The sequence below is a fragment of the Echinops telfairi genome, unplaced genomic scaffold (genome assembly GCF_000313985.2).
Source record: "Echinops telfairi isolate 266 unplaced genomic scaffold, ASM31398v2 ScPeMD7_7469;HRSCAF=8507_1, whole genome shotgun sequence".
Lineage (NCBI taxonomy): Eukaryota > Metazoa > Chordata > Mammalia > Afrosoricida > Tenrecidae > Echinops > Echinops telfairi.
Window position 1 is genome coordinate 57,576,984 of NW_022111373.1, and position 25,358 is coordinate 57,602,341.

At 40.9% G+C, this 25,358-nt stretch overlaps 1 protein-coding gene across 1 annotated transcript in view; it reads right to left on the minus strand.

Annotated features, from left to right (window-relative positions):
• ADGRV1 (adhesion G protein-coupled receptor V1) overlaps positions 1-25,358 on the minus strand; it is a 675,247-nt gene that overhangs the window by 79,071 nt on the left and 570,818 nt on the right. Inside the window, exon 83 of the mRNA XM_045285199.1 lies at positions 13,861-13,982. Within this exon, the coding sequence (XP_045141134.1) occupies positions 13,861-13,982 (122 nt within the window). The remainder of the gene's footprint in view (positions 1-13,860; positions 13,983-25,358) is intronic.

Below are 25,358 nucleotides of genomic sequence, written 5' to 3' on the forward strand. Positions count from 1 at the left end.
TTTTGAGAATTAAGGTGTGCTGACCTCAGCCATGGTATTTTTCCATTGCTTCATATCCATGTGAAAGTTGGACATTAAATATGAAAGAATGTAGAATTGGCTCATTTGATTGTGGTGCTAGAGAGAATATTGAAGGTACCATGGACTGCTAAAGGAACAAACCGATCTGTCTTGCAAGAAGTATGGCCAGAGTGCTACTTAGCAGGGAGGATGGTGAGACTTCATCTCACATACTTTGTACATGCTTTCGGGAGAGACTATTCTCTGGAGAAAGTGGAAGGAAGGGCAATAAGAGAAAGACCCTCAGAAAGATGGATGGACACCTTGGCTGAAACAATGGGCTCAGACAGAGGAACAGCTGTGAGGATGGCCCAGGATCATGCAGTGATTCATTTATTGTTCATGGGGTCATGATGGGGTGGAACTGACTCAATGGTACTTAACAGGAACAGCAATGATTTCATTATGAACGAAGCCTGTGCTATGACAATTTGGAGGGAATATATTTGATAAAAAAAATCAGAAGATAATTTACTGTATTTTAATTTGTCTATTAATAGTCATTGAACTCTAATAATATAAATTTTAAAGAACTTCCTTTTGACATATGATCAGGTCTCTCATCCAGTTCTAGTAATTAGATTACACAATTCTATCAAACTTCTTTTCTCAGGCTTCTACTTGAGAGTCCTCAACTCTTGCTCGTGCGTGAGGGGAGTTAGATGTTCACCCCATCAAATCTTCAGTAAAGAATGCGGCGACCACACAGAGCAGACAGCAGAGAAGCAAAGCAAAAGGGAGACAGCAACATCTCTCAAACACAAGTTCCTCTCTTCATTTTGGAAGACTCGGCCTACTCAGGACAAGTGCTTCTGAAATAAGGCAGGTTTTTGGCCAGGCTCTGTCTGGTTTAAGCCCCCGCTGAGAATTTGTATTTCCACCCTGGGTACAAGGAATCCTGGGAATCGTGTAAAATGCAGAGTCTCATTAAGTTTATGTAGGGTGAAAACGCACACTCCCATCAGGGGCTTTGTGTTAGACAGGGTCTCTAAGCCTGAGATGTACACCCACTCATTTGAAGCCATTGTAGGCAGTGTTCTGTATGTTTCAAAAGTGGCTTTGCCTTCAGACAGTAGTAATTTATTAAATGTAGAAAAATAAAGCCAGAGACTTCTAGTACTTTCCTAGAAGTGTTAATGGAGTTGTGCATTGGCTGCCATATGTAAATTCTGTTGATAAGGCACTGAAAGGTAATATATGTTAGGGATTCAGGAAAACAAGGACATGCATAGATTTAATAGCATGATCACATTTTAGGGGCTTGAAAAAACACAAAATGTTAGAGCCTGGAAGATATAATAAATTCATGCTAAGGCTATGAGTCTGATTCATCAGATGAAAACAGGTCACAATTAGTAATTGGCCTTGATTTCTCTAAGCTGATTTATAAAAGTGGTAGGTTCCCCAAATCTTGTAGATTTGTTATTTCAACTGTCTCGAGTGTGCTAGTTTTTTTCACAGGCTAGGAAAAGGACAAACCATGGAAAAAGGAAAAAAGAAAGAAGAAATGGATCAGACAGGAGAAACAGAAGCACCTTGCTGAGAAGGGCGGTGCCAGGCATTTCAAGGAGTTAATTGAGTTGGGTAAGACTCTTCTCAAATGCATGGCTAGTAAACAATACTAATACAATTCTTTCTCAGAATAAGTTAAATATTTTTAAATAATTTTTTCACAAAATAAGTTAAATATTTTTTAAATGTATATATCTAGTTGTACAGAAAATGGAATATGCAGTATAATAGAAAATAGGGTCATGGTGGGGAGTAGTATGTTAAGAACACTCAGCCCTGAAAAAACATTCATGGAAGATGCTTAGTGGAAGGTCATGCTACATGCTTGTGGTTCAGTGAAATTACTCCGTCTGTCTTCTCTATCCATGTCTTTGTACTCCCACCAAATGACAGAATGGGTCCATGCAAACAGTGTGTGAAACCCTCAGGGAATTGGTCAGTTAGGCTATTCCACCGGGTAGATCAGTGAGAGCAACCTCCCATCTGAAGCGATCTCCTCTCTGAAGTGGCAGAAGCAAAGAGGCACAGAGGTCACCGCACTGGGATCAAGAGACAAACAGGAGCAACACTAAGCCTTCCAGGCAGAAGCACAGGCTCCCCTGCTCATGGAATGAGTCAGAGTCCAAGGGAGCCCATGGCTTGAGAGGTCAAGGACCAGAGAGACACACACCTGCCATCATGGTTGGGAAGGGGCTCTGTAGACAAAATAACTGTATCCTTAACACTTCCCACTTGCTTAGCTGCTTCTCTAATAAACCCCCAAATCAGAATGGCCATCGTAACAAATGATCAAACATAGCAGAGCAGGAGAGCACTGTGAGAGGGAATGGTTGGTGTCAGAATGAAATAAAGAAGGCATGTCGGCTGGGTGGGTGGCTGGAGGCATGTCGGACATCTGCTTTGTGACAGTTCACTTTGGGCTCCTTCTCCTTTGTATAACTGGAGGAGGTCACTCATGGACACATACCATTTCCTCAATGGTTAAAATTCAATAAATATAATACAGTAAATGCTCATAGATGGCATAGAATAAAACGTTATAAGTGGAATTAGACATTAAAAACACAGGATGTGATAGAATCACCCATATTTCAGAAAGAAGGAAGCAGGCATCAGAAAGCAGTCTGTCAAGATCACTCATGATTAAAACCACAGTCACGGGGCGTATAGTGGCAAGCCAGACACTGACACTTTTCAGCGAAGAACCAAGTTCAAGCACAGCGAGAAACCTACATTGGTCTGAAGAGCCATGTCTGGCTAGTCAACAGACTATTGAGATCACAATTCCGGATGTTGCTACTCATTGTGAGATGGAGTAAGATAGTCACTGCATAAAAACACAAATATGTTTCATCAGTCCAGATGCTACTTAACACGGATGGAGTGACAGAACCAGAGGAAGACGATGTAAATACAACTCCTTGCTTCAGCTTCCATGTTTTCATTTTGTAAAGTTATAGAAATGTGCAGATGTTTCAGAGAGCCCAGGAGTCTCTACAGAACAAGCATAGTGATGAATCTGGTGTAAAACAGTGACACAACCCTACCATCTCCTGGCTTTTGTATTTAGATCCCAAAGTTTTCTGGGAAGACTGCGTTTCCATTCCTTATGAATAGTTCAGGTCCTAGTCTTCAATGATGACAAAATTGTATTTCTTATTACTGTTGGAAGTAAATGCAAGGGAGTGCTTTTAAACAATGAGATCTCTGTAGCTGATTATATAACAATGCGTATTTCCCAAGAGCTATTTGTCCTCAGCAGGAAGGAGCCAAGACTAAATATACATTGTATCTAAGCAAGCACCTGCACTAAACCCCTGTTAGCTGCTACATGGGAATTCTCACAAAAGGTAATTAAGGGAGAATAATTCATTTGTTTCTACATTCTATTTGAAATGAACTCTGTTCCTTTCCTTGCACAGGCAAAGAAATACGATCCATTGGTCATGACACCCAAGTACCATTTCATGTGAAAAATCAGGGCTTTGAACTGGCAGGCAATGGAGCAGCCAGGCTGATGGAAACAAAGGTAGAGGATGTCTTGCAAAGCAACCAAATCTCTTGCTTGTTGAATTTTGACCAGAGTAGGAAAAAGGCAGCAGTGTTCAAAGATGGCAGACAACTGATGCCAGTTTGAACTGGTTCTAGGTGCTAAAGAAGGTTATTAAATTATGGTACATATATGTGTACCAATATATTTGCCATTATTCAATGACATTAGTTAACTCTATCATGTAGTGCAACTGTCACCGTTATTTGGTTCCAAAATCTTCCACCATTTTTAATAGGAGCTGAGTGTCCTTTAAGTAGTGTCTTCTCCCCCTCACCCCCAGCTGTCCCTGATAACCTCTAGTAGACCTCAGTCTCGGTACACTTGAAGGGGACTTGAGTTTTAAAGTTGATTTTGAATCAATATCAAGAATAGCAACAAGGAAAGAAAGAAGGAAAGAAAGGAAGAAAAGAGGAAGGAAAAAACAAAGGACAAAAAGGAGATGGAGAGAGGAATGAGGAGGAGGAGAAAAAACAGAGAAGGAAAGGGGTTTTTCTAAAGTTTATTAGGCAGGGCACTTACAAACAAACAAACAAGCTGACTACTGTTGAGTTAATTCTGACGTCCAGAGCCCTGATAGGGCAGATTGGAACCACTCCTTTGGGTTTACATCTCTACATCTGCATGGGGCCAGAAAGCCTCATCTTTCTCCCAGAGAGAAAGTTAGGTTGGAACCACCGACTTCACAGTTAGCAGCCCCATGCTTAAACCACTGTGCCACCAAGTGTGTTTGGTGGCTTTTTAGTGGCCACAAAAAGAATGAAAAAAACTTTGAGGGAGAAAAAAAAGAAAGGAGGAGGATAAGAAACTGTTCCCACCTCTGAGTCATTTATTTCTCAGTATTTAGCAGTTGAAGACATGGGACTGGGAATGAAAATCATTTTAACCAGCTGATTCTTCAGTTTGAATACAGATATATTTTTAGCTACACATTCCATGTTGTGATTCCTTCTCTGAAATAGGGAATGGTTTTAAAAATGGCATGGCACAGCTAGAGACCAGATGCTTATATAAACGAACATGTATAAGTCGATTACAAGATGTTCAAACAGGGCTCTGGAGAATACAGTCTCACAACTGACAAACTGAGGAGTGTCAGACCCCAGGACTGTGTAAAATTTCACTCCCTTGCTAGCTTACGTATTCCAAAAAGAGTATCTATCAGTTTTTGGAAAGCTGCTTCTCTGTATCTGAGCCTTCTCCAAACACTGATTTTCTAGCATATTGAAGAAGTTACTGCCCGCTGTCCGCATGATCTCACATAAGCTTTCCCACACGCCAGCACGTTGTGAGAACTCGAGACCGACCGCATCCTGCAGCAAATGCTGTATGCCAGTGTGAAACTGGTTCATGCTAAAAGTAGTACTTAAAAATATTTACAACTAGGAGCGATTTGCAAAATATTTAGCATCTAGTATGACATAAGCACTGATCAATGAGACTGGCTGCAGGTCTAGCACTGAAATAAGGAACTAACTAGAAGCTCCCTGCTATATCAGGAATTAGCTTTTAGCTGTTGGTGATCTGGGAGGCAAGGGAAGAAGCCAAAATAGGTGGGAGCCTGGCCGCATGCAGAGGGGTTGAGTAGGTATTTCCACATTAAAATGACTGTTAGGGTCCTACCAATACCTACCAGCTGAATCTCATGCTTGCTTATTTACCCCTCATTAATCATTACATGAGTTAAAATATGAATAGGCTTCAAAAAGCTGCATGGTTTTTTAATTCCTATTTCCAGGGGCCTTTTTAAAGCCCCCTCATGTATCTTGGACTAAGCCATTTAAGAAAGCTAAGATCTATATAAGTATTAGCATAAATTCACTTTGAAATCAACACTATTAATTTATTATTATTAGATGAGGTCAAGAAAATGAAATTTTGGATTAATATATCAGTAATTAAAAGTAACAAACAGTTCCATATGCCTTTCCTGTGGATAACACTAGCTAGCTCTCAGTGGATCCTAAGGATATTCATAATAAACTAATGTCGCACTAAAGATGTTTCCTAGTGGTTTAACCAATAACTCTTCTTGGCTTTGTCAAACATACCAATTGCGATCATTAGCTTTTGTGTCAACTTGGCTGGGTCTGGATTCTCAGTGCTTTAGTGTAGTAATCCACTATGGTAGGACCTACTATAATGTAATCAACTCCATGATGGGATCTGCTGTGATCAGCCAAGCAGTTGTGGGAGGATTGGAGTGGAGTGCAATCAGTTTACCAAGTTTAAGTCCTTGGGGGTGTGGCTCAATGCCTATGTAAGTGCACACTAGGGGGATGCGTGTTTGCTTATTGTTTTTTTCTGGATCATGCACCTGGCTCATCAACCTCTGGTTCTTTGGACTTGAGCTAATGGCCCACCATACTGCCTGATGATCCTGGGAGCTATCGGTGGCTTGCCATCTGATCTGCCTCTGATCTGCTGACTTGGATTCCCTAGAATCTGCAGCCACAAAGTCTGACTTGCTGATCTGGGATTCATCTGTCTCAGCATCTACTAGCTTCCTGCCACCTGATTGGTTTTCCTGCTTCCTCCTTAATCACCCCCTGTAGCTACTCAAGTTAACTTCTCAAGTAAGCCTTCAGCTTAGCATCTGAGCCCAAAAGTTGAATTGATCTGAACTCACCCACTTCTATAATTATGAGCTATTTTCCCCACATAAATCTTTCTCTCTCTCTCCCTCTACACACACACACACACACACACACACACACACCACTGGCTTTTATTCTTAGAGAGCCCAGCCTAACACACCAATAAATAACAAAAAATAAGATATATGTAGTAGATATCTGTTGCTCTTTCCTACCTAGCACTTGCCTACCTTCCCTCTTGAATTAATTGAATTCCTTAATGGGAATTCTATTCCAAGTAGTTTTATTTAAGTCAGTTCCATTCTTTCCATACTTAGAGTCTGCTCATGATCCAGGACTGTCATTGTTTGATTAGTTTCTGGATGGGATAAAATGCACAGGGAAGGCACTTCAGTTTCTCCAATTTCTTCCTATTAGGGATTAAATTTTTCCCTGCTGGGGTTAATAAACTGGTGGGAGAGAGGTACTCTTGTACTCACTGGTAGTTAGTTACCAGGTTCAGTGCACTCAGAAACCCTTCTGAGAAAAATGAAGAGCTCCAAGGCCATTGGAATTATGAGTTAAACAATACAAACAATCAAAATAACCCTGTTGTACACTAGCATGGCTCTATCTCGTGGTGACTTGTTAAATGCTCAGAGGTCTTCAATGGCTGACATTTACAGCACTTCATGAAACATACTCAATACTTAACAATCTCCTTACTTTACAGATCTTTAGAAGAACTGGTTAGTTTTGTTTTTCACATATATGAGGTTTTCTGGGAGACAATGGAAATCACTCCATCCTTAATATTTAAACTTCTTTAATTTTTGCAAACTGGTTTAATAATATATTTACGATTTCCAACCGCCATTGATTCCCACAGATTTTTAAGCACTTCCGTTCCTTGACCATTTTCCAACTGACCATAAACCAAAAACCAAACTCACTTCCATCCAATTGATTCAGACTCAGAGTGACCCTATAATGACCCTACAGAACTGTTCTTTCAAAGTTTCGAAGAGTGTAAATTTTTTTTTTATCATTTTATCAGGGGCTCGTACAACTCTTATCACAATCTATTCACCCATCCACTGTGTCAAGCACATTTGTACATTTGTTGCCATCAGCATTTTCAAAACACTTTCTTTCTAGTTGAGCCCTTGGTGTCAGCTCCTCATTTTTTCCTCCCCCATGAACACATGATCACTTATAATTTGTTTTTCATGTCTTACACTAACCGCGGTCATCAGCCAGTGTAAGATTGTAACTTTTTATGGAAGTAGAAAGCTTAGTCTGCCTCACGTAGATCAGCAGGTGACCTGCAGGTAGCAGGCAAACACGTAACCCCCTATGCCACAAGAGCACCGAATGCATCTGAGCTAAGGGAGATATTTACTTTCTGCAAAGAAATCTCTTCTCATTGGTGGGATTCAAATAAATTAACAAATGATTTGCTGCCCTAAAGACCAGTTTAAGAATATAAAAAAGGAGATAGACCAAAAGGTAATTTATTTTTTCATACAGTAAATACTTAAATAAGAACAATAAGAGCTACCCCAAACTAGATTGTTATAAGAAATATTTTTAAAATATTAATGAACAGTATTAAATAATACCTGGAGAAAAACAATAAACTATTAAAGATATTTCTATACTGCTTCTTGATTGGTGTCCTGACTTGGAATATTCTTTGTTTTTATCCGAACATCATCTTCTGAGGGATTTATCCTTGACCATCTTTTCACTGTGCAAGGAGGATTCCATTCCTTAAGAGGTATACCAATTCGACACTAGTCATTGTGTTTGATGTTAGAAACAGTGACTTCTCTTCTCTGAACATATTATTATGTTCATCTTTGAAAAATCCCTTTCCACTTCTGCTGAACTTACAACAATTATTCTAACAATATTTTTAACTCTTTGAAAAGTTTCAGGAATTGCATAATTCACTTACTATCTCATGGGAATTTGGGGCAGAACACAAGGCTGAACTGAAAGACAGCATGTCCCCCTCTGGTTGTTTGGCACGTTTGCTCTTTACATTATATGCTTGTTTCCTCAAGTAACAAACACAAGGAAATAAAAAGGGACTATTTCATCAACTGATTGTGACTGCACGATTCACATTCAAGGTGATTTAACCATGGGGAGGGGGGGTGCTTTAAGAAAGATGTGGTGGTGATTGTAAAATTTCCCTTAATATGGTTGAACAATTGAACTATTCAATTGTCTGACATGTAAATTATGTGCCAATAAAACTGTTGGGAAAAAAATTTAAGTATAATGAGTTTTATGAAATGAAAGTATTACAAGCATAGTTCTGTCTACTTTTTTGTATTATGAATGGAGCGAACATTAATATGGGCACTTAGAATACACTGTTGGGCAGATGAATGCTAAAAACGAGTAAGGAATGTAAATTTGGCCCTATAAAGGTATCAATGTTGTGCATTCACCAAATTAGGTCCAGCCACCCATCTCTGAGAGACCCTTGATTACAAGTGCCATTTTAACTGCCGAACTGAACACAAAATTAGGAAACAGTTCTCCCAAACTAGTACAAACCAGCTGAATCCCACCACTGCCTTTCACTGTTCTATCTCAGGCTTTCAACCCATTTCTCTCAGCAAATGACCTTGCTTCCTGCATTTCAGGGGGAAAAGGGCATTAGGTACAAATGCCATCCACGTTCCACTCTTTTGAGTCCTTGGTAGTTTGTCAGGTTCACCAATCTTTCCTTTCATTCCCTGGCCTCTAAGAAAACAAAACAAAACTCTCTACTCCCCTCAAATAACCCTCCACCCCTCTTCTGTATTCTCCCTGTCTCCTCCAGGATCTTCCCTGCATAGCCAGTCTTTCATCCAGTTACCAGGTTCTTGCTTCTTTATTGGTATTTTCCACAACAAGTTAAAAAAATACAATACTTACTTTCAATCAAACAACCTCTCTAAGTATTGTGTTCTTGCTTTGCATTCTCCGTTAAACTTCTTGAATAATAAAAATGATTCTTTATATTAGTAGTCCTGTACAGTTGCTTTATACTCATTATGTCATTTAATTAAATCACCACTCTAATCCCAAGTAGTATTTATCTCCATTTCAGAGTTGAAGGAAGTAGAATTCAATAAGTAGCCATGGCTCCGCTGAGGTCAGTAATCAAACCCAAATCCACTGCCATTGAGTCAACTCTGAATCACAGGGCAAAATAGAACTGCTTCACAGGTTCCTAAGACTAAATCCTCATGAAAGCAGACAGCCCCATCTCTCCCCCGGGTCAGCTGGTGGCTTTGAATTGTTGATCTGGTTATTTAGCAGCCCCCAGCTTAGCCCACAGTGTCCCCAGGGGTCCTGTCGAGGTCAGTACCCACTGTCATTGAGTCAATGCTGACTCATAGTGACCCACACTGTGGGTTTCGGAGACTGTTAACTGTTCACGGGAGTAGAAAGCCCAGTCTGTCTCTCTCAGAGCTGCTGGTGGTTTCAAACTGTCGATCATGCTGATCTCAGTCCACCACATAACCATTACACCACCAGGGCTCTAGAGGCTACTAAAGTTAAGATCATCTTCCACTAGACTTGTGGTTCTCAGACGAGCATAATCCAGATACAGACAAGAAATGTGAATTCTCAGAGACCACCCCAGACCAACTGAATCAGAAACTCTAGGGGCGGAGCCAAGTAACCTGTTTTACCAAGCCCTCCATGGGATTTTGATGCATGTCCCAATCTAGGAATCCCTACACTAGACCAGAATGCTCTTTTGGTTCCTATTTAACGTCTTAGCTACACTTGACAACGTTAGGCATCATTTCCATTTGAAGCTTTCTTTTCTATCCTCTTCAAACTGCTGTCTCCTTGTTCTCCCGAAATTCTCTGATTCCTTATTCACAGTTTTTTCCTCTAGCCTTCTTTTTGAATAAACTTAGTAGTTCAAACATTTGGCTCTCTAGAAACTCCAAAACCTGTTTTCTCTGCTGTCCTGGAACTGTATTTACAATGACGTCATCCATACTCCCTAACGCAACTCACCCCTACACAAAATAAGCCCTACAGCCTTCTCATTGCATGTGCCCTCCCTTATAACTATAGGAGGTGCCGATGTGCCGCAATTCACCCCAATTTGCCGATACTAAGTGACGTTGCTCTGTTAGGCCGCACATCACTGGCTAACCAAGAGTCATTAGGAGTCTGGGTGGTGGGAAAGGTTAACAAGCTCAGAAACCTAGCCCACAGCCTGGAGGTTGGAGTCCACCCAGAGGCATCGTAGAAGGAAGGCCTGGAGACAGGCTTCTGAAAAATCAGCCACTGGAAAGGCTAATCTAATAACAACAACAACAAAACTCTATTGCCGCTGATTCAGATCGACAATGATTCCATACATGGATTCTGAGACTATCAATCTGTATGGGAGGCGATAGCTTCGTCTTTCTACTGAGCAGCTAGATAAGTGAGTGAACTTCTTTCAGAAGTCTATGCTAATATTGTTCGTTCTGCCTGAAAGCTGGAAGCCTGGTGGCAAAGTGGTTACGTGTTGGGCTCGGATCCCCAATGTTCACAGTTCAAAACCACCAGCCACTGACTTCACGGGAGAAAGAAGAGGTTGCTACTCCCATTAACCCTTACAGTGTTGGACACTTACAGGGGCAGTACTAACCTGTCCTAAGCGTCGCTATGAGTCAGCATTGAGTTGAAGGCAGTGAGTTGGGTTTTGGTTTTCTGCCTGAAATACTCATCTTTAACCATATTCTCATCATTTATTTAATAAACACAAGAAAGTGCCTGCTTATCACGTGTAACTCGAGGCAACATGCCTCATCTAAAGCAGCATCTTCAGGACTTGAAACCATTGCCATTCAAGTATTGCTTTTGAGAAAACTCAGAAATTGAGATTGCATGGGAAATTTCTCAATTTAAAAAGTTGCCAGTTAGATGATAAAACTCTAAGGCACTCTGCTGTGTATTATTGTGTCACAGCTAAGTGAAGTGCCTTGGTAGGATGTCAGATGGGACTTGGACCGAAGTTCTACTATGCCCTAGGGATTGAAAAGTGACTGACACGGGGCCTGTGCTATGCGTGGCTCACCTCTGAGGCTCAGGTCAAATGCTAGCACTGGTAGGCCTAGGCAGTCCCTTCACTCAACTTTCATCACATTTGGTTTACACAGTGTGTTAGTCTGGGTTGACTAGAGAAACAAATTCATAGATACTCACATGTGTGTAAGAGAGAACTTCATATCAAAAAGCAATTATATATTCAGAAAACATCCAAGCGCAGTCCAGATCAATCCATAAGTCTGATATTATCCCATCTGTCGATACTAGTCCATAAATTCCTCTTTAGACTCCCACAGCCATGCAAAGTCACCGAATGCAGGATGATCAAAGGCCAGTGGGTGGAATGTCTTGGGGATCCAGTGGCAGGGGAAGCATCTCAGTGCTGGCGTGGGTCTCCATGTGGCTCCTCCCACTCCAGGCCTCCGGCTCTATCAGCAGAACTCCATGTGTCTTGTCAATGGGAATGTCTCACAGGGAGTGAGTGTATCTGGCTTCCAGTGAGCTACTTATCTCCTTTGCACCTCCAAATGAGGTCATCAAGCTGTGGCTTGATTGACAGGCTAGACTCCACCCCTTCACAAGTTGACAGGAGATTATGTAACTGCCACACACGGCATCTGCTGGATTATATTACTTTAGCTAACTGACTAAACACTCCTTTGAATCAGTAGATCATGGAAGACCAAGGCTGTCATTTTCATCCTTGTATTGGCAGCACTAGTGTACAGCCTATCAGGTAGTAGATACTCAATTATATCTCTATCTATATTTAGATACGTATGTGTAGGTTTGTAAGTTGGTGTGTGTGTGTGTGTGTATATATACATATCTGTGTGTGTGTATACATTTAATGATTCAAACACATTGTTTATCTAACGCATTACAATTCTCTCAATGTAACATCACCCGTACCACTTCTGGCTTGTGTTTCATGTCTCTATTCTTTCTTTCCTAACCCTCTGATCTTTGTCTTTGGGTAAATGTTGATCCCAATGGCTACTGGTCCTAATGCGTACACATCTAATTCTTACTCTCATAAGCCTGCATATTTTTGAGCCAATTTTTAATTGGATTTCTAAGACCCTAATGAATCTAAGACAAGTGAATTAATGAGAGAACTTGTGTGCAGCTATCCAGTGACAGTAGAGCCATGTTGAAGCATCATTTGCTTGGAATAAGCCCATGTATGTAAAAACTGGAACCATGGTAGCAATAATTTTTTACTTTCCTTTGTAAATATAACATATATATAATATTGGGACATATATATCTACCAAGAGATCTATGCACATACCTATTATCGATCTACATATACATACATACATATATACCCACAATTCACACACATACATATTTTATGTCAACTTCATTCTAAAATTTAAAATGAATTGCTATATTTCCTGTCCTAATAGATGCTATGCTTTGATAGACACTCTCATGTAGCCTTGATTTCACTAAAAAGTTTATTTCCTAAAAAGCAAATCAAGATGTACTGATAGTCAGTTATACTTACCTTACGTTCTATAATCCTAAATATATATATGTATGCATATGTACATACACTTATTGTTATTGAGTTGATTCTGATTCATAGTAACCCTGTAGGACATAGTAGAATTGCTCCCTACAGTCTCTTAGGCTGTAAATCTTTATGTCACCAGACAGTCTCAACTTCCTCGTGAGGAAGGTCTGGTGGATTTGAACTGCTGACCTTGCAATTAGTATCCCAAAGCTTAACCCACTATGTTACAACTAGGGCTGTTAAATATACATAACTATGTTGTTGTTGTACCCCCACCCCCAACACACACACACACACACGTTTTCCTGGAAGATGGTGGTAACCTTGACTACTGAGAGTGGTAAATTTAAGAAATCGTCTTATTCTAGAAGGAAGTATTTCACTTTGGAAAATAAAGTGTGTTCATCTGCTCTGCTTGTTAATTTCAGGGTGCAAACTTTTTTCCATTTAACAAAAACATTTAAAAAGTCAGTTTTAAATTCTGCTACAGTTAATATAATTTCTAGTTAGGTTATCCAAGCACTCCCACAAAAGGAATTGAAGTCGGGCTTTGGGGGGATGTTAACCATTTTTCAGTGAACCCAAAGACTCTTATTTCACTGAGAACCACACTTGAGAGAGTGCTGGTTGGACATCACTTTCTATTTCGCTAGTCAACTAATCTAACTTCAAGATACAACCCAGGTCCAAATAGTTGATTGGCCCTATCCGGCTACCACCTCCCAGATTTATATACCTTCCAGCAAAAGAAATAGATTTGTCTAACTATGTGGATATATTTCCAAAAGGGAAAAGAGTCAATGTTTTGCCTTTCCTGATTGTATGAGTAAACTAGAATATAAATGTATTCTAGTATATCTGAATATATTTCAAAGATATGAATATATTTCAGAGTTAGATCCCCCAATCATTTTATTCCAAACTTGTTTTGCTTAGCCCACAATAATTTAATTTATAGCTCTTTGCAAAGTTATTATGTACAAAAATTCACCAGTATGTGGACACTTTATTGTTAACAATGAAAAAATACAGGTCCTGTGTTCCTTAGATACATTAGGTACAGAATTGATAAGCCTTACCTGCAGACTGTTGAAAATGACAAAGAGGACCAACATCCAGAAGTGTCTGTAGGCCATGTGAAGTCCTCCCCAGAGCCATGTCATGGAGATCAGGGCAAAGAGATATAAAACCAGAGGGATTTCTAGAAATTATAAAAACAAACATACACACAAAAATAATGTTTTGAGCCTCAGAATATTGCATAGTCACATTATTTATTTATTTGGCTTTTTGTAGCATTCTATGTGCTTAAGTGCCCATTCTGAAGAACAACCTTGGAAATTCCATTCTTGTGCCAGAGAAGAGAAAGCACAGTGCTGAGTCCACATTCTCTCTCTTTCCTAATGGGTTTGCTGGTGGGAAAGGGAGTTAGGATGGGGCGAGGAAGGCTAACTGTTCCTCTCCTACAGTACCACCTACTGGACTGTTGAGAAAATGCCTCTAACAACTATGAACTCCCTGCCCTCCGGTCAATGCTGGCTCATAGCAACCCCCTGTGGATTTCCAAGATTGTTCCTGTTTATGGTGGTATTGAACTGCCAACCATGGGATTGCAGCCCAATGGATAACCACTACACCACCTGGGCTCCTACAAACTATAGCTGTGAAATAATAAATCAATCTCAGTGGAAGAGTGGATGTCTTTAGTGTCCCACCAGAAAATGGTAGGCAGAAAGATGCTCATGGTGTCAGTATATCCTCACCCTGTATTCCATTATTTTAAATTTCATTTATTTTTGGTTTTGCTGTGTTGAAACACAGAACAAACATCTATTCAACAATTTCGACATAAACAAGTCAGTACTACTTATATCTTTTAAATTGTGCAACCATGTCACCTTCTATACCAAAGTGTTCTACCCCTATTAACATAAACCTACTACTCATTCAGCTTCCTGTCAAGCCTTTTGAGTTGCTGGTGCCAATTTCATCCTACATCGATTGCTCCTGAGAAGAGCACAATGCTCAAAGAAGACCTTCTTTACTGTGTAAGCCAGCCTCTTTGGTTAAATGAAGAATCAAGGAGATGTTTGGGTTTAAGGCTTAAAGATTATCACAAGACAATATCTCTGTATTCATCTTCTTTTCCTGCCTGAGCAGACACCAAGACTTATACCTAAGGTTAGTAGAGGAGATAAACTGACTAATTCACTCCTATCAACCCTGCACTTATTCTACCCATCATTTCCTCATGCAATTTGTGTCAGTAGTTTTCACAACAGATTCTTCAAGACCAAGGGATGACATAATCCTTCCAGTTTTTTCCCCCATTTGGAATTTTAACTGTAAAGTGACAAGTCATATAAGATTGAGAAATAAGAACAGATCTTAACAGCCACAAATAAAAGTTTCCAAACTATTTGAAAGGCCATGCCACTGACGACCTCAAAACAGACCTCAAAGTCCATATTTACCCACTGTCATCAATTCGCACCTAAAATTCACATGCACAGGATATTCACACCGTTAAATACAAAACCAGCCAACTGTGTGTTTTATTTTGTTCTGAAACAAACTTACAAAAAGTAGGGTAAAACATTAAAAATGATTTTATTCTAAACAGTTGAGTATTATCCACCTTATCCATCACCCCCCTCTGAATACCTTTTATATGTATTTCCTATAAGACATTCTCCCACATAAGCACAATACAACCATCAAACCAGAAAATTAAGAGTACTACATTACTACATGAATGGCTCAATGAAAGACTCGCAGTTCAAATCCCATCAGCTCTCCTAGGGAGAAAGATGATATTGTCTGGATGCAGTATAGCACTGATGAAACACACAACTTTCCTCTAGCTCTTTGGTGCTTCCTTCACCCCACTATCATGACCTCAATTCGACCTTACAAATCAGATTAGATCAGAGCATGCACACTGCTACAGATAAGAGCCCACAACACAGGGAATCCAGGATAGATAAAACCCTCGGGGCCAACAAGGATAGTAGAGATACCAGGAGGATTAGGGGAGGGTGGGGGGAGCAAGGGGGGACCAATCACAAGGATCAATCTAGAACCTCCTCCCAGGGGGAGGAGTGATGGAAAAGTGGGTGAGGGGCGACAGAGGACGATGTAAGATATGGAAAAAATAATCTATAATTTATCAAGGGTTTGTGAGGGAGGGTGGGCGGGGGAGGGCGGGGGAAGAAATGGAGAGCTGATATCAGGGGCTCAAGAGAGAAGAGACTGCTTGAAAATGATAATGGCAGCATATGTGTAAATGTGCTTGACACACTGGATGAATGTATGGATTGTGATAAGGGATGTAAGAGCCCCAATAAAAGCATTAAAAAACAAACAAACAAAATGTATAGTCTTAAAGCCCTATGGGGGTTGCTATGAATCAGGATTGAGTTGATGGCAATGAGTTATCTGTTTGTTTACATTACTACCACAGAGATTTCATCCAAGACCGGCTAATTACCCCAGTCATTTCCTTAGCAGCATTCGGATCCAGTTTAGAACCACTCCTTGCCCAGTACACTCATTTTACAATCTCCTCTAACCCCAAATGGCTTCTTTCTGTGTCCCTGACTTTCAAAATCCTGGCATTTTGAAGAAGATAAGCCAGTTTTTCGTGTAGAATGTACTTACATTTGAGTTTGTCTGAGGTCTCCTCATGAGACTGAGATGCTAAACTTTGGCGGAAGCATCCAGAAGGGATTCCCTACTCTCCTCATCGCATTCCTTTGAATGGCAGACTTTCAATTTGTCCCCTAACTGAAAGTCGTCTCACAGTGATCAGAGACCACCGAGTAGAAGTGTCCTTGTGGGTCTCCGGAAACTGTGAATCTTTAATGGACTAGAAAGTCTTACCTTTCTGTAGAGGAGCAGCTGGTGGTTTTGAACTGCTAACTTTGGGGGTTAGAAGCCCAACTAAGCCACAATACTGCCAGTGCTCCTTCTGAACTGCAATCGACTCGATGGCAGTGACTGTTTGTTTTGAGAGTGGACCCTTTGGTCACCTGAGAAGTGAAATGACTGCAGGGATTGTCTGCTGTAAAGTTCAACTTTTTATCTTTGTATCTTATGTGCTATTACTTTGGAACAACTGTAAATATCCTTTTCCTTATGAGACATTTGATATATTCATAGATTTTTTAAAATCTGGACTCATGGATTCCTATTTTATTGAATGGATTAAAATCCATTGCTGCTATTATTTGTTTTGACATCTAAATTGTTCTTGTTTTGTTAGCTGGAGTCCCTTCAAGGTAGCTTCTATTATTCCATCATTCTGTGTGTACATCTTTGTACACATCCTATTCAAACATCATACTTAGAGTTTGTTTGTATTTTCTCTGCCCCAGTTCTGGTTTCTTCTAGGGGAGAATCATATTTAGAAACCAAGATCTGGGTAACTAGGATGTGGTCATTGCCATTGAACTCTTGCTTCTCTTAGGCTCTACTCATAGAGTTAGAGAACAAGCGCATGCACACACATACAGAGAGAAAGAGAGAGAGAGAGAGAGAGAGAGAGAGTTCTCTGTCTCAATGCAGTGAAATTCCTTAGTTCCTACCAATACATCTAATTCCTATCCCATAACATAACGTTGACTCTAAGTTCCCCTTTTCCATTCTTATAACTCCCCCTTCTGTTCATGAGCTCATTTCTCATTATTCTCAGTGTCTTTGATCAGCTCCGCTGTATGTAACCAATCTGTCTTTGCCGTTATCCCCCCCAGCCCACTCAGCACTGCACACCTCACACCAGGCTGCCTGGCCCTCACCAGTCCCATGGCTGTCCTTTTCCCAATGATCTGGGTTCTTACACCCCCTGTATACCTTGTTCTTCATCAGCAAACAGCTTGAACCTTGAATTCAGGAAGGCAAGGCATATGAAAGAACCAGAAGAGATGGTAAAGAGAAAGGAGGAGATAGAGCAGTGGAAAGAGCAACTTAGCCATTTAAAAAAAGTTTTTTAGAGAAAAGGGACTGTGCTGATATATTTTTCAGATATGCTCTTTGTACGAAAACAAAAAAAAATTTTTCTGGGTTATTCTAATAACTACAATAGAGAAAATTAAAATAAAAAATAGAAGGGAAGGCTTATACAGATGAATACCTCTTTGGTCATTAATGCCTCTATTTCATTTTTATAAAAAATCATTGTTGGCTAATGAAATCATTCAACTTGGTAAATGGCCAGAACCTCATTTTTACTTTTGATGAAATATTCTGATCTTTAGGAAATGGCCTAAGCTCACAAAATTTTTCAAAGATTGGGTATGAAGTTTGGTGATTGTACTCTTTGCACTCACTGTGTAAGTACAAAATTATATTTGCAGATCTTACAGAGTACCAAAGGACATGCACATTTTGTATGAGCAACTAGGAACCAATCTTTCAGAATGGTGGCCTGCATGTTCCTCTAAGCATCTAGCACTAAGCACAACAAACGCAAGTGCTTACAGTTCACAAAGTCTAGTGGAGAAGCCAGGCGAACATACTAGGATTAGACTAGAGACACGTCTGGCCCATGCCTTTTTGGCACTGTGTGCAATAGCGTGGTAGCTTAGCACCCCAAATTACAACCTTTGCATAGAAGTAACCAGTCATGAATCACTCGGTATGCTGACTCTAGGCAACCACTGATAAAGACAAGATCTCAGAGAAAGAAATGTATCTAGAGGCACTGTGTTAGACTGGGTAGACTAGAAAAACAAAATTCATTAACACTCATATTTTACAAGAGTTTTATATAAAGGGTAATTGTATATTAAGCATCCCAACCCAGTTCACTCTAAGTTCATAAATCTGACATTAGCCCATATGTCCAACATCGATCTACAAAGTCCTCCTCAAACTCACAAAACACACTCAATGATGCTGAATGCAGGAGGAAAGCTGAATCAATGAGCATGTAAGCATCTCAGTGCTGGCAGAGGTCTCCATGTGGCTGCTCCAGCACCCAGGGCTGCATCAGGCCTGCTTCTTCTCAGGAGTGTCTCACAGGAAGTGAGCTTTGCCAGCTGAGGCAGAGAACTGGCTAAAGCAGCACAACTGGTCCGACCATAAGAGAGCAAGAGACGACAGGTGGGGCTCGCTGAGCCATTTATCTCTCTGCCCTTCAATTAATACCACATGTGTTCATCAGCCAGGTTGGCACAATAAACCTTAACTATCACAGGCACATCCAAATTTAGTGTGTCTGAAGCTCTGGTGTAGTGGATCATGTGTTAGACTGCTGACCACAAAGGCAGCAGTTCAAATTCACCAGCTGCTCTGAGGGAGGAAGATAAGGCTGTTTGGTCCCCTACGGTTTTACAGATTGGGAAACTCAAAGGGGCAGTTCAATCTGTCCTATCGGGTTGCGCTGAGTTGGAACTGACTCCATGGCAGTGGAGTTTTGGTTTTGGAAGTTTATACAACTTTGGGAGACTTTTTAAAAAACGCAAAACATAAATAGGTTCAGAGTTGGGAAGGGACCCATGCAAGTGGGAGGCCATGAAACGTAAATGTCATCTGCTTTGTGGTAACTTTATCTTTCAACAGGACTTCCAACCTCTCTAGGGCCGAGAGTGGTGTTGGTTGGTGCCCTTGATCAGTTCTGACTCAGCGCTCCCCTGTGTAGAACCGAGTGAAACACTGCCCCGTCCTGCACCACCCTCACAATTGTTCTTATGTTTGAGCCTGACGCTGCAGTCATTGTGTCTGTCCATCTTGTTGAATGGCTTCGTCTTTTCTCTGCTCTGTCACTTTACCAAGCATGATGTCTCCTGAGAACATGTCCAAAGTATGCAAGATGAAGTCTTGCTATCCTTTCCTGTGAGAAGCAATTTGGCTGTACTTCTTTCAAGAGAGGTCTGTTTGTTCTTTTGACCGTCCATAGTACTTTCAACTTTCTTAGTTAGCATCCTAATTAAAATGCATGGGATCTTCTTCTTCGGTCTTCCTTAATCAATATTCCACACTTACCTGCATATGAGGTGATTGAAAATACCATGGCTTGGGTCAAGCACACCTTAGTCCTCCAAGTTGCATCCTTGCTTTTCAACACTTTAAAGAGATCTTGTGTGGATTTACCCAAAGAAATGAGTCAGTCGATCTCTTGACTGCTGCTTCTGTAAGCATTGATTGTGGATCTGAGCAAGATGAAATCCTTGACAAATGTAATCTTTTCTCCACTTATCCTGATGATACCTATTGATTGATGTTAGTCTTTACATTTAATTGTAAATCATACTGAAGTCTAAAATCCTTGATCGTCTTCAGCAAGTACTTTAAGACTTCCTCACTGTCACCAAGCAAGGTTATGGCATCTGCATATCAAAGGTTGTTCATAAGCCTTCCTCCAATCCTGATGCCCTATTCATTTTCATATAGTCCAGCTTCTCTGATTATTTGCTCAGCCCACAAATTGACCGCCACTTATCTGTCAGTTTCTCGTACTGTGCTGATTTGTGTGCTGCTGCGATGCTGGAAACTGTCAGGGGTATTTCCAATATAAGTCGGGTAATCCAAGGTGAACAGGTTTCTGCAGCTTCCAGACCAAGAACAGATGATGAAGAAGGAATAGGCTGTCCATTTCAGAGGAATGAGCCCCTGAAACCTTTGAATAGCAGGACCCAGAGTAGCAGTGCTTAAAAGGAGAAGGGGTGGCGGATGTGGGGGCTCTCAACGAAACGGGGCACACTGCTGAGTAACAAATACTATGGATTCTACTGACAACTTAAAAATTCATGCTCCATTTAACAAAAACTCATTAGTTTCATATTTCCTTAAGCTGTAACTCCACATTTGGTGAAATATTAGTACTTTCCCTGTTCTCTGTACCCGTCAATCTTTATCAAAGCAGCGCATTTATATTTAGCAATACTAGAAGGTTATTGCTAAGCATATCTAAATATAAATGCGCTGCTTTGATCAAGGTTGACTCATACAGACTTGAATAAGGTCACTGTGAGTCAGAATTGACTCAATGGTAATGAATTTTTTTTGAGAAGCTTATGTTTCATAATGAATTAATTTACAGCGAAAAGAATCATTTCAATGTCTGCAATAAAAAGTAAGCTCAAAAATACTATTGAGCCCAAGCCATAAAGATATGCATATAAAAGGACTATGCTGAGAAGGCCAAGATTGTGTCAGGATGGAGAAAAAAAATCAAATAATCAAAGTACTTAATTGAAATACTTAAATTAACAAGGAATCACTAATGTGAAGAAGAAGTAGTTTGAAATGGGCTTTAGTGAACCAAATTGCTTGTGGGAAAGAGGAAAACACGCCAAGTAGATGTGTCATTTTGTACTACTGTCATTAAGAAAATCTACTAATGGGAGTTCGTAAATTCCAATGAGGATACATAAAACCTCTTTATTTTCCAGTGGAAATATGATTTCAATGATTTTAATTGTCATATTCTAAGAAACTCTAGGGCTATATTATCTATATTCTTTGTAATTGCTGTCTTGTCCTTATTGCTATGCACCAGTGACAACAATAATGGCTTTATTATGGAAATCACACTCCATTTACATGAGGCTGAAATTTATTCTGTGTTTACAATCTTTTTAAGTACGTGTTTTAATTTTACCTTGCTGACCTTTCCGTTCTAACAATTTGGGATGTGCTACTAAAACAAACTAATCAACATAAAACACCACACACAACTGTGAAGTAATGTGGATTTACGATTTTTATGGGTCTATTTCCAACCCTCGGAATGCATTAATTTTAAATGAGAAAGAAAGGTAAATGAAAGGTGGAAAAGAAGCTTTATTTCTAAACTATGGGTCCTTATTCTGAAATTAACATATTTCAGAGACAAAGGAGCCCTGGTGGAGGAGTGAGTTACAAACTGGGTGACTAACACAAAGCCAGCCTTGAGACTCCACCAGCTACCCTGGAGGCAAAAGATGAGGCTTTTGACCCCTGCAAAAGAGTTCTAGTTTTGGAAACCCACAGGATCAGTCCTACTCTGTCCTAGTGGATCACTGTGAGTGGAATCAAGTTGCTGACAGCGAGGTTTTGTTTGTTTTCAGAGACAAAGGAGTTCTGGTGGCACCATTGGTTAAGTGTTGGGCTGCTCACTGCAAGGTCAGTGGTTCAAACTCACCAACTGTTCTGGGGGAGAACAGTGAGGCTGCTGCTTTCATACAGATTAACTTTCTCAAAGATGCTACATATAGTTTCTATCAGTTGAAATTGATGTGATGGCAGTGGGTGTGGCTTTTGGTTTGTAGAGAAAAAGAAGGTTCCCTGATCAGTGTTGTTTGAACATGAGAAGATTTAACTGTGTTTTGTTTCAGAGCCTTCTTAACAAGTGTTAGCACTAATCTCAGAATGCATACTCATCCACCAGTGTTCTTAACCAAAACAAAAATCCTAAATTCTTATACATCGACAACAAAACAAGGTGCCCTAATGGCACAGGCAATTAACCTAAAAGTTGGCAGTTTGAATCTACTCAGTAGTGGGTGAGGAGGTAGGGGTGGAGTAGAGAAGAGGATGGTGGGCTAGTTACCCTTGACCATCAGCTTCCATGAAGATTTTAGCCGAGAAAATCCTAGGGATCAGTATGACTGACCCACAGCCTAAGAGAGACCAAGGCGCCTCTTTTGGAGAAGTGACAAATGAACATCAGGATTCTGTTGTCAGAACAGAAGAAGCTGGTGGACTGGGTTTGCAAATTGTTAAGTAAACATCTGGGTGCCTTGTGTCTCTAACGAGTTGGGTGTCAGTGGGTGGGATACTTATTATTATTGTTGTTGTTCGTTTCTCACTTCTGTGTTTTTTCATCACCTTCTCAGAGTTTGTGAAAGCCCATCTAGGCACTCCATGTTCGGTGGCTTGGGTCTACACACACAATGGCTAATGGTGCTGGAAAAGGTTGGGGAGAAAAAAAAAGGCCCAGCAAACTCCTTGCCAGTGAGTCCATGGCAACTCATAATGATCCAACGCAACAGGACCGCGCCGCCCTGCGAGTTTCTGAGATTCTCCCTCTCCGTGGGAGCGAAACCCTGTCTTTCTCCCAAGGAGCAGCTGTGCTTTCAAACTGTTGCCCTTGCTTTGCTGTTAGCCGCCGAATGTGTAACCACTACACCACCAGGTTGTAAATCTTAACATGCTATTTTGTGCCATGTTCTTCACTTGGTTTAGACATCTTCCTAAATGCATAATATCTAGTATCACCTTCTTTCAAATATGTGCTCTAGGGCCAATAAGGATGAGATCGGCATCTCCAGCATTCCTGACAGCTAGACTACTATTTCCTAGTTCCAGTGGCCTGGAAATCCTCAATGCATCTCAAACTCCGCCCATCCGGAGATTCATTTAATTGCCTTCCTCTCCAACTTCTGTTTCCTTCTGAGGACTGGCACCACTGCCACGAGCACAGATTTAATGGATGCTCTGCTTTCCCTCACAGGACACACAGCCAAAGAGATCAATAAATTCAACTCTACTGCCTTCATTGATGTCCCAATATTTCTTAGTAAGACAAAGGTTCTCGAGTGCAGTCCTTGGCTCCTATCCGTTTGCCATAGTGAGTGGAAATATAATTTAAAAGACATGAGGCGGGGGTAGGCGATGGGGTTCTGCCTTGCGAGTGCAGTGGATTACTTGTTGGGCTGCTAATTGCAAGGCCAGCAGTTTGAAACCCCTATAGGGTTGTTAGGGTTTGGAACTGACTTGGTCTCAGGGAATTTGGTTTTATAAAAATGGAAGCCCTGGTGCCATAGCGACTTATACATTAGACTCCTAACCACACGTTTGGCAGTTCAAGATTACCAGCCACAGAGAAGAAGAAATATGAGGAGTTTTAGATTTATAGTCTCAGAAACCCAATGGGCAGTTCTCCTCTGTCCTTTGAGGTTCTTAGGACTCAGAATCCACACAATGGCTTTAATCTATATTCATACACACACACACACACACACACATATATGTTGTACTTTCATATGTTGTTACGTTATAATGTCATGTGGTGGCTAAAAATTCTTGTACTATTTCCCATACCATACCAGATAAACCTCACCACTAATCCTCAGCCTACTTTTCATCTGATGGTCTCCCTACGTCCTGTATCTGGGTCTTTTAATTTATTTGTACTATAATTTTCTCCTTCCTCGGGGGTTATTACGTGAAGTGACTTGATTCTACCTTATTTATCTTTATGTTCCCAGTGCCTACCCCTTGAACTGGCCTAGGTAAGGCATTAAGTTAAAACTTGTTAAAGAAAGAAGTGTTAAATGCTGGAGCTAAAGTGGTGAGCCAAACCACGCACACAGAACACTTAGCACAGAGCCTGGAACAAAACATGGGCTTATACACTTTAACTGCTCGCATCCCTAACCTTACCGTTCTTTTCCTCCTCCTCCTCCTCAAGGGCTTTAGGACAATTAGGAAAATGGCACATGGCTATAGCTCCCTCTTGCGTATTTGAAGCTTTGAATGATCACATATTTAAAAAAGTCAAATGCTTTCATATCAACATATCCCAAACTCATTTGGCTGCAGAACCCTCCGTTTATCTTGATGTTTTAAATCTAAGCGCATGCTTTGAGAGGGTCCAGTACATACTTTAACCTTCTGTCAAGCCTGAACTGTCAATGAAAATTTCCAGCCCAACCTATTTCAAATGAGACTCAGTCTTCTAGGCCCGGCTCTCTCCTGGTTCACTTTCTTCACAGCACCAATTACTGAATAGCTGTATAATTTCCATATGCTTTCCTTTTGCCACCACAGGAGAAGCAGATGCCAAGGAGAGCTCTCCTTTCGGAAGCCACTGTCCGCTGAGTGCCTGGTGTGATTTCCAACCCTGTCGATGCTTCCCTCCAGGCAAGATCCTGCAGCAGATGCCTTCCCCGAGGGAACCAAGTAGATAAAGGGACAGCTTATTCTGGTCTTTGAACCCCAGTAAGAATGTGGGCTGATCAACTCCCGACCTCCATCTGAAGAGTACCTATGAACAGGAAGTCTCCATGGTCTTCAGCCACCATAGAGTAGGGAGGTCTTGTGCACTTGTGTGGCTGTGAAGTGTGTGATTGTGTTTAGCTGACTGGAGCCCTAGGAGCCCCCCTATCCTAGGAGCCAGTGTTGAGCCTCTTATCAGGCCAGTGACACACCTCATATGGCTCAGGGTGACTGCCCTGGCTGCTAGTGTAACATGGGTTCCCAGTTGGGGGTTTATACTGATTCACAAAAGCTAAAAGGTGGCTGAAAATTCTTATAGGATATTCAGTAACAGCAGGATCTAGCCATGACTGTTTTTTGAGCATACGCTGCCATGGGAGGTACACCGGGGAAGGAGGACTTCAGGTCAGGCTAGAGAACTTCAAGAAGGGATACTCTCAGGATTACAGAGTGAATCTGCAACCAGGAAATCTGAGAACATTCTGTGAAATAGCTGGCTATCATTTGGGGGTGGATTGGCCTTCTGAGGGAACTCTCAACAGGTCCATCACACACCATGTGTGGTACGTGGTGACCAGGGAGTCAGGCCATCCTATTCTGGATGCCTGGCTCCAACTAGTTACCCATCCATCCCCTGAGTTGAGAAGGACCGTAA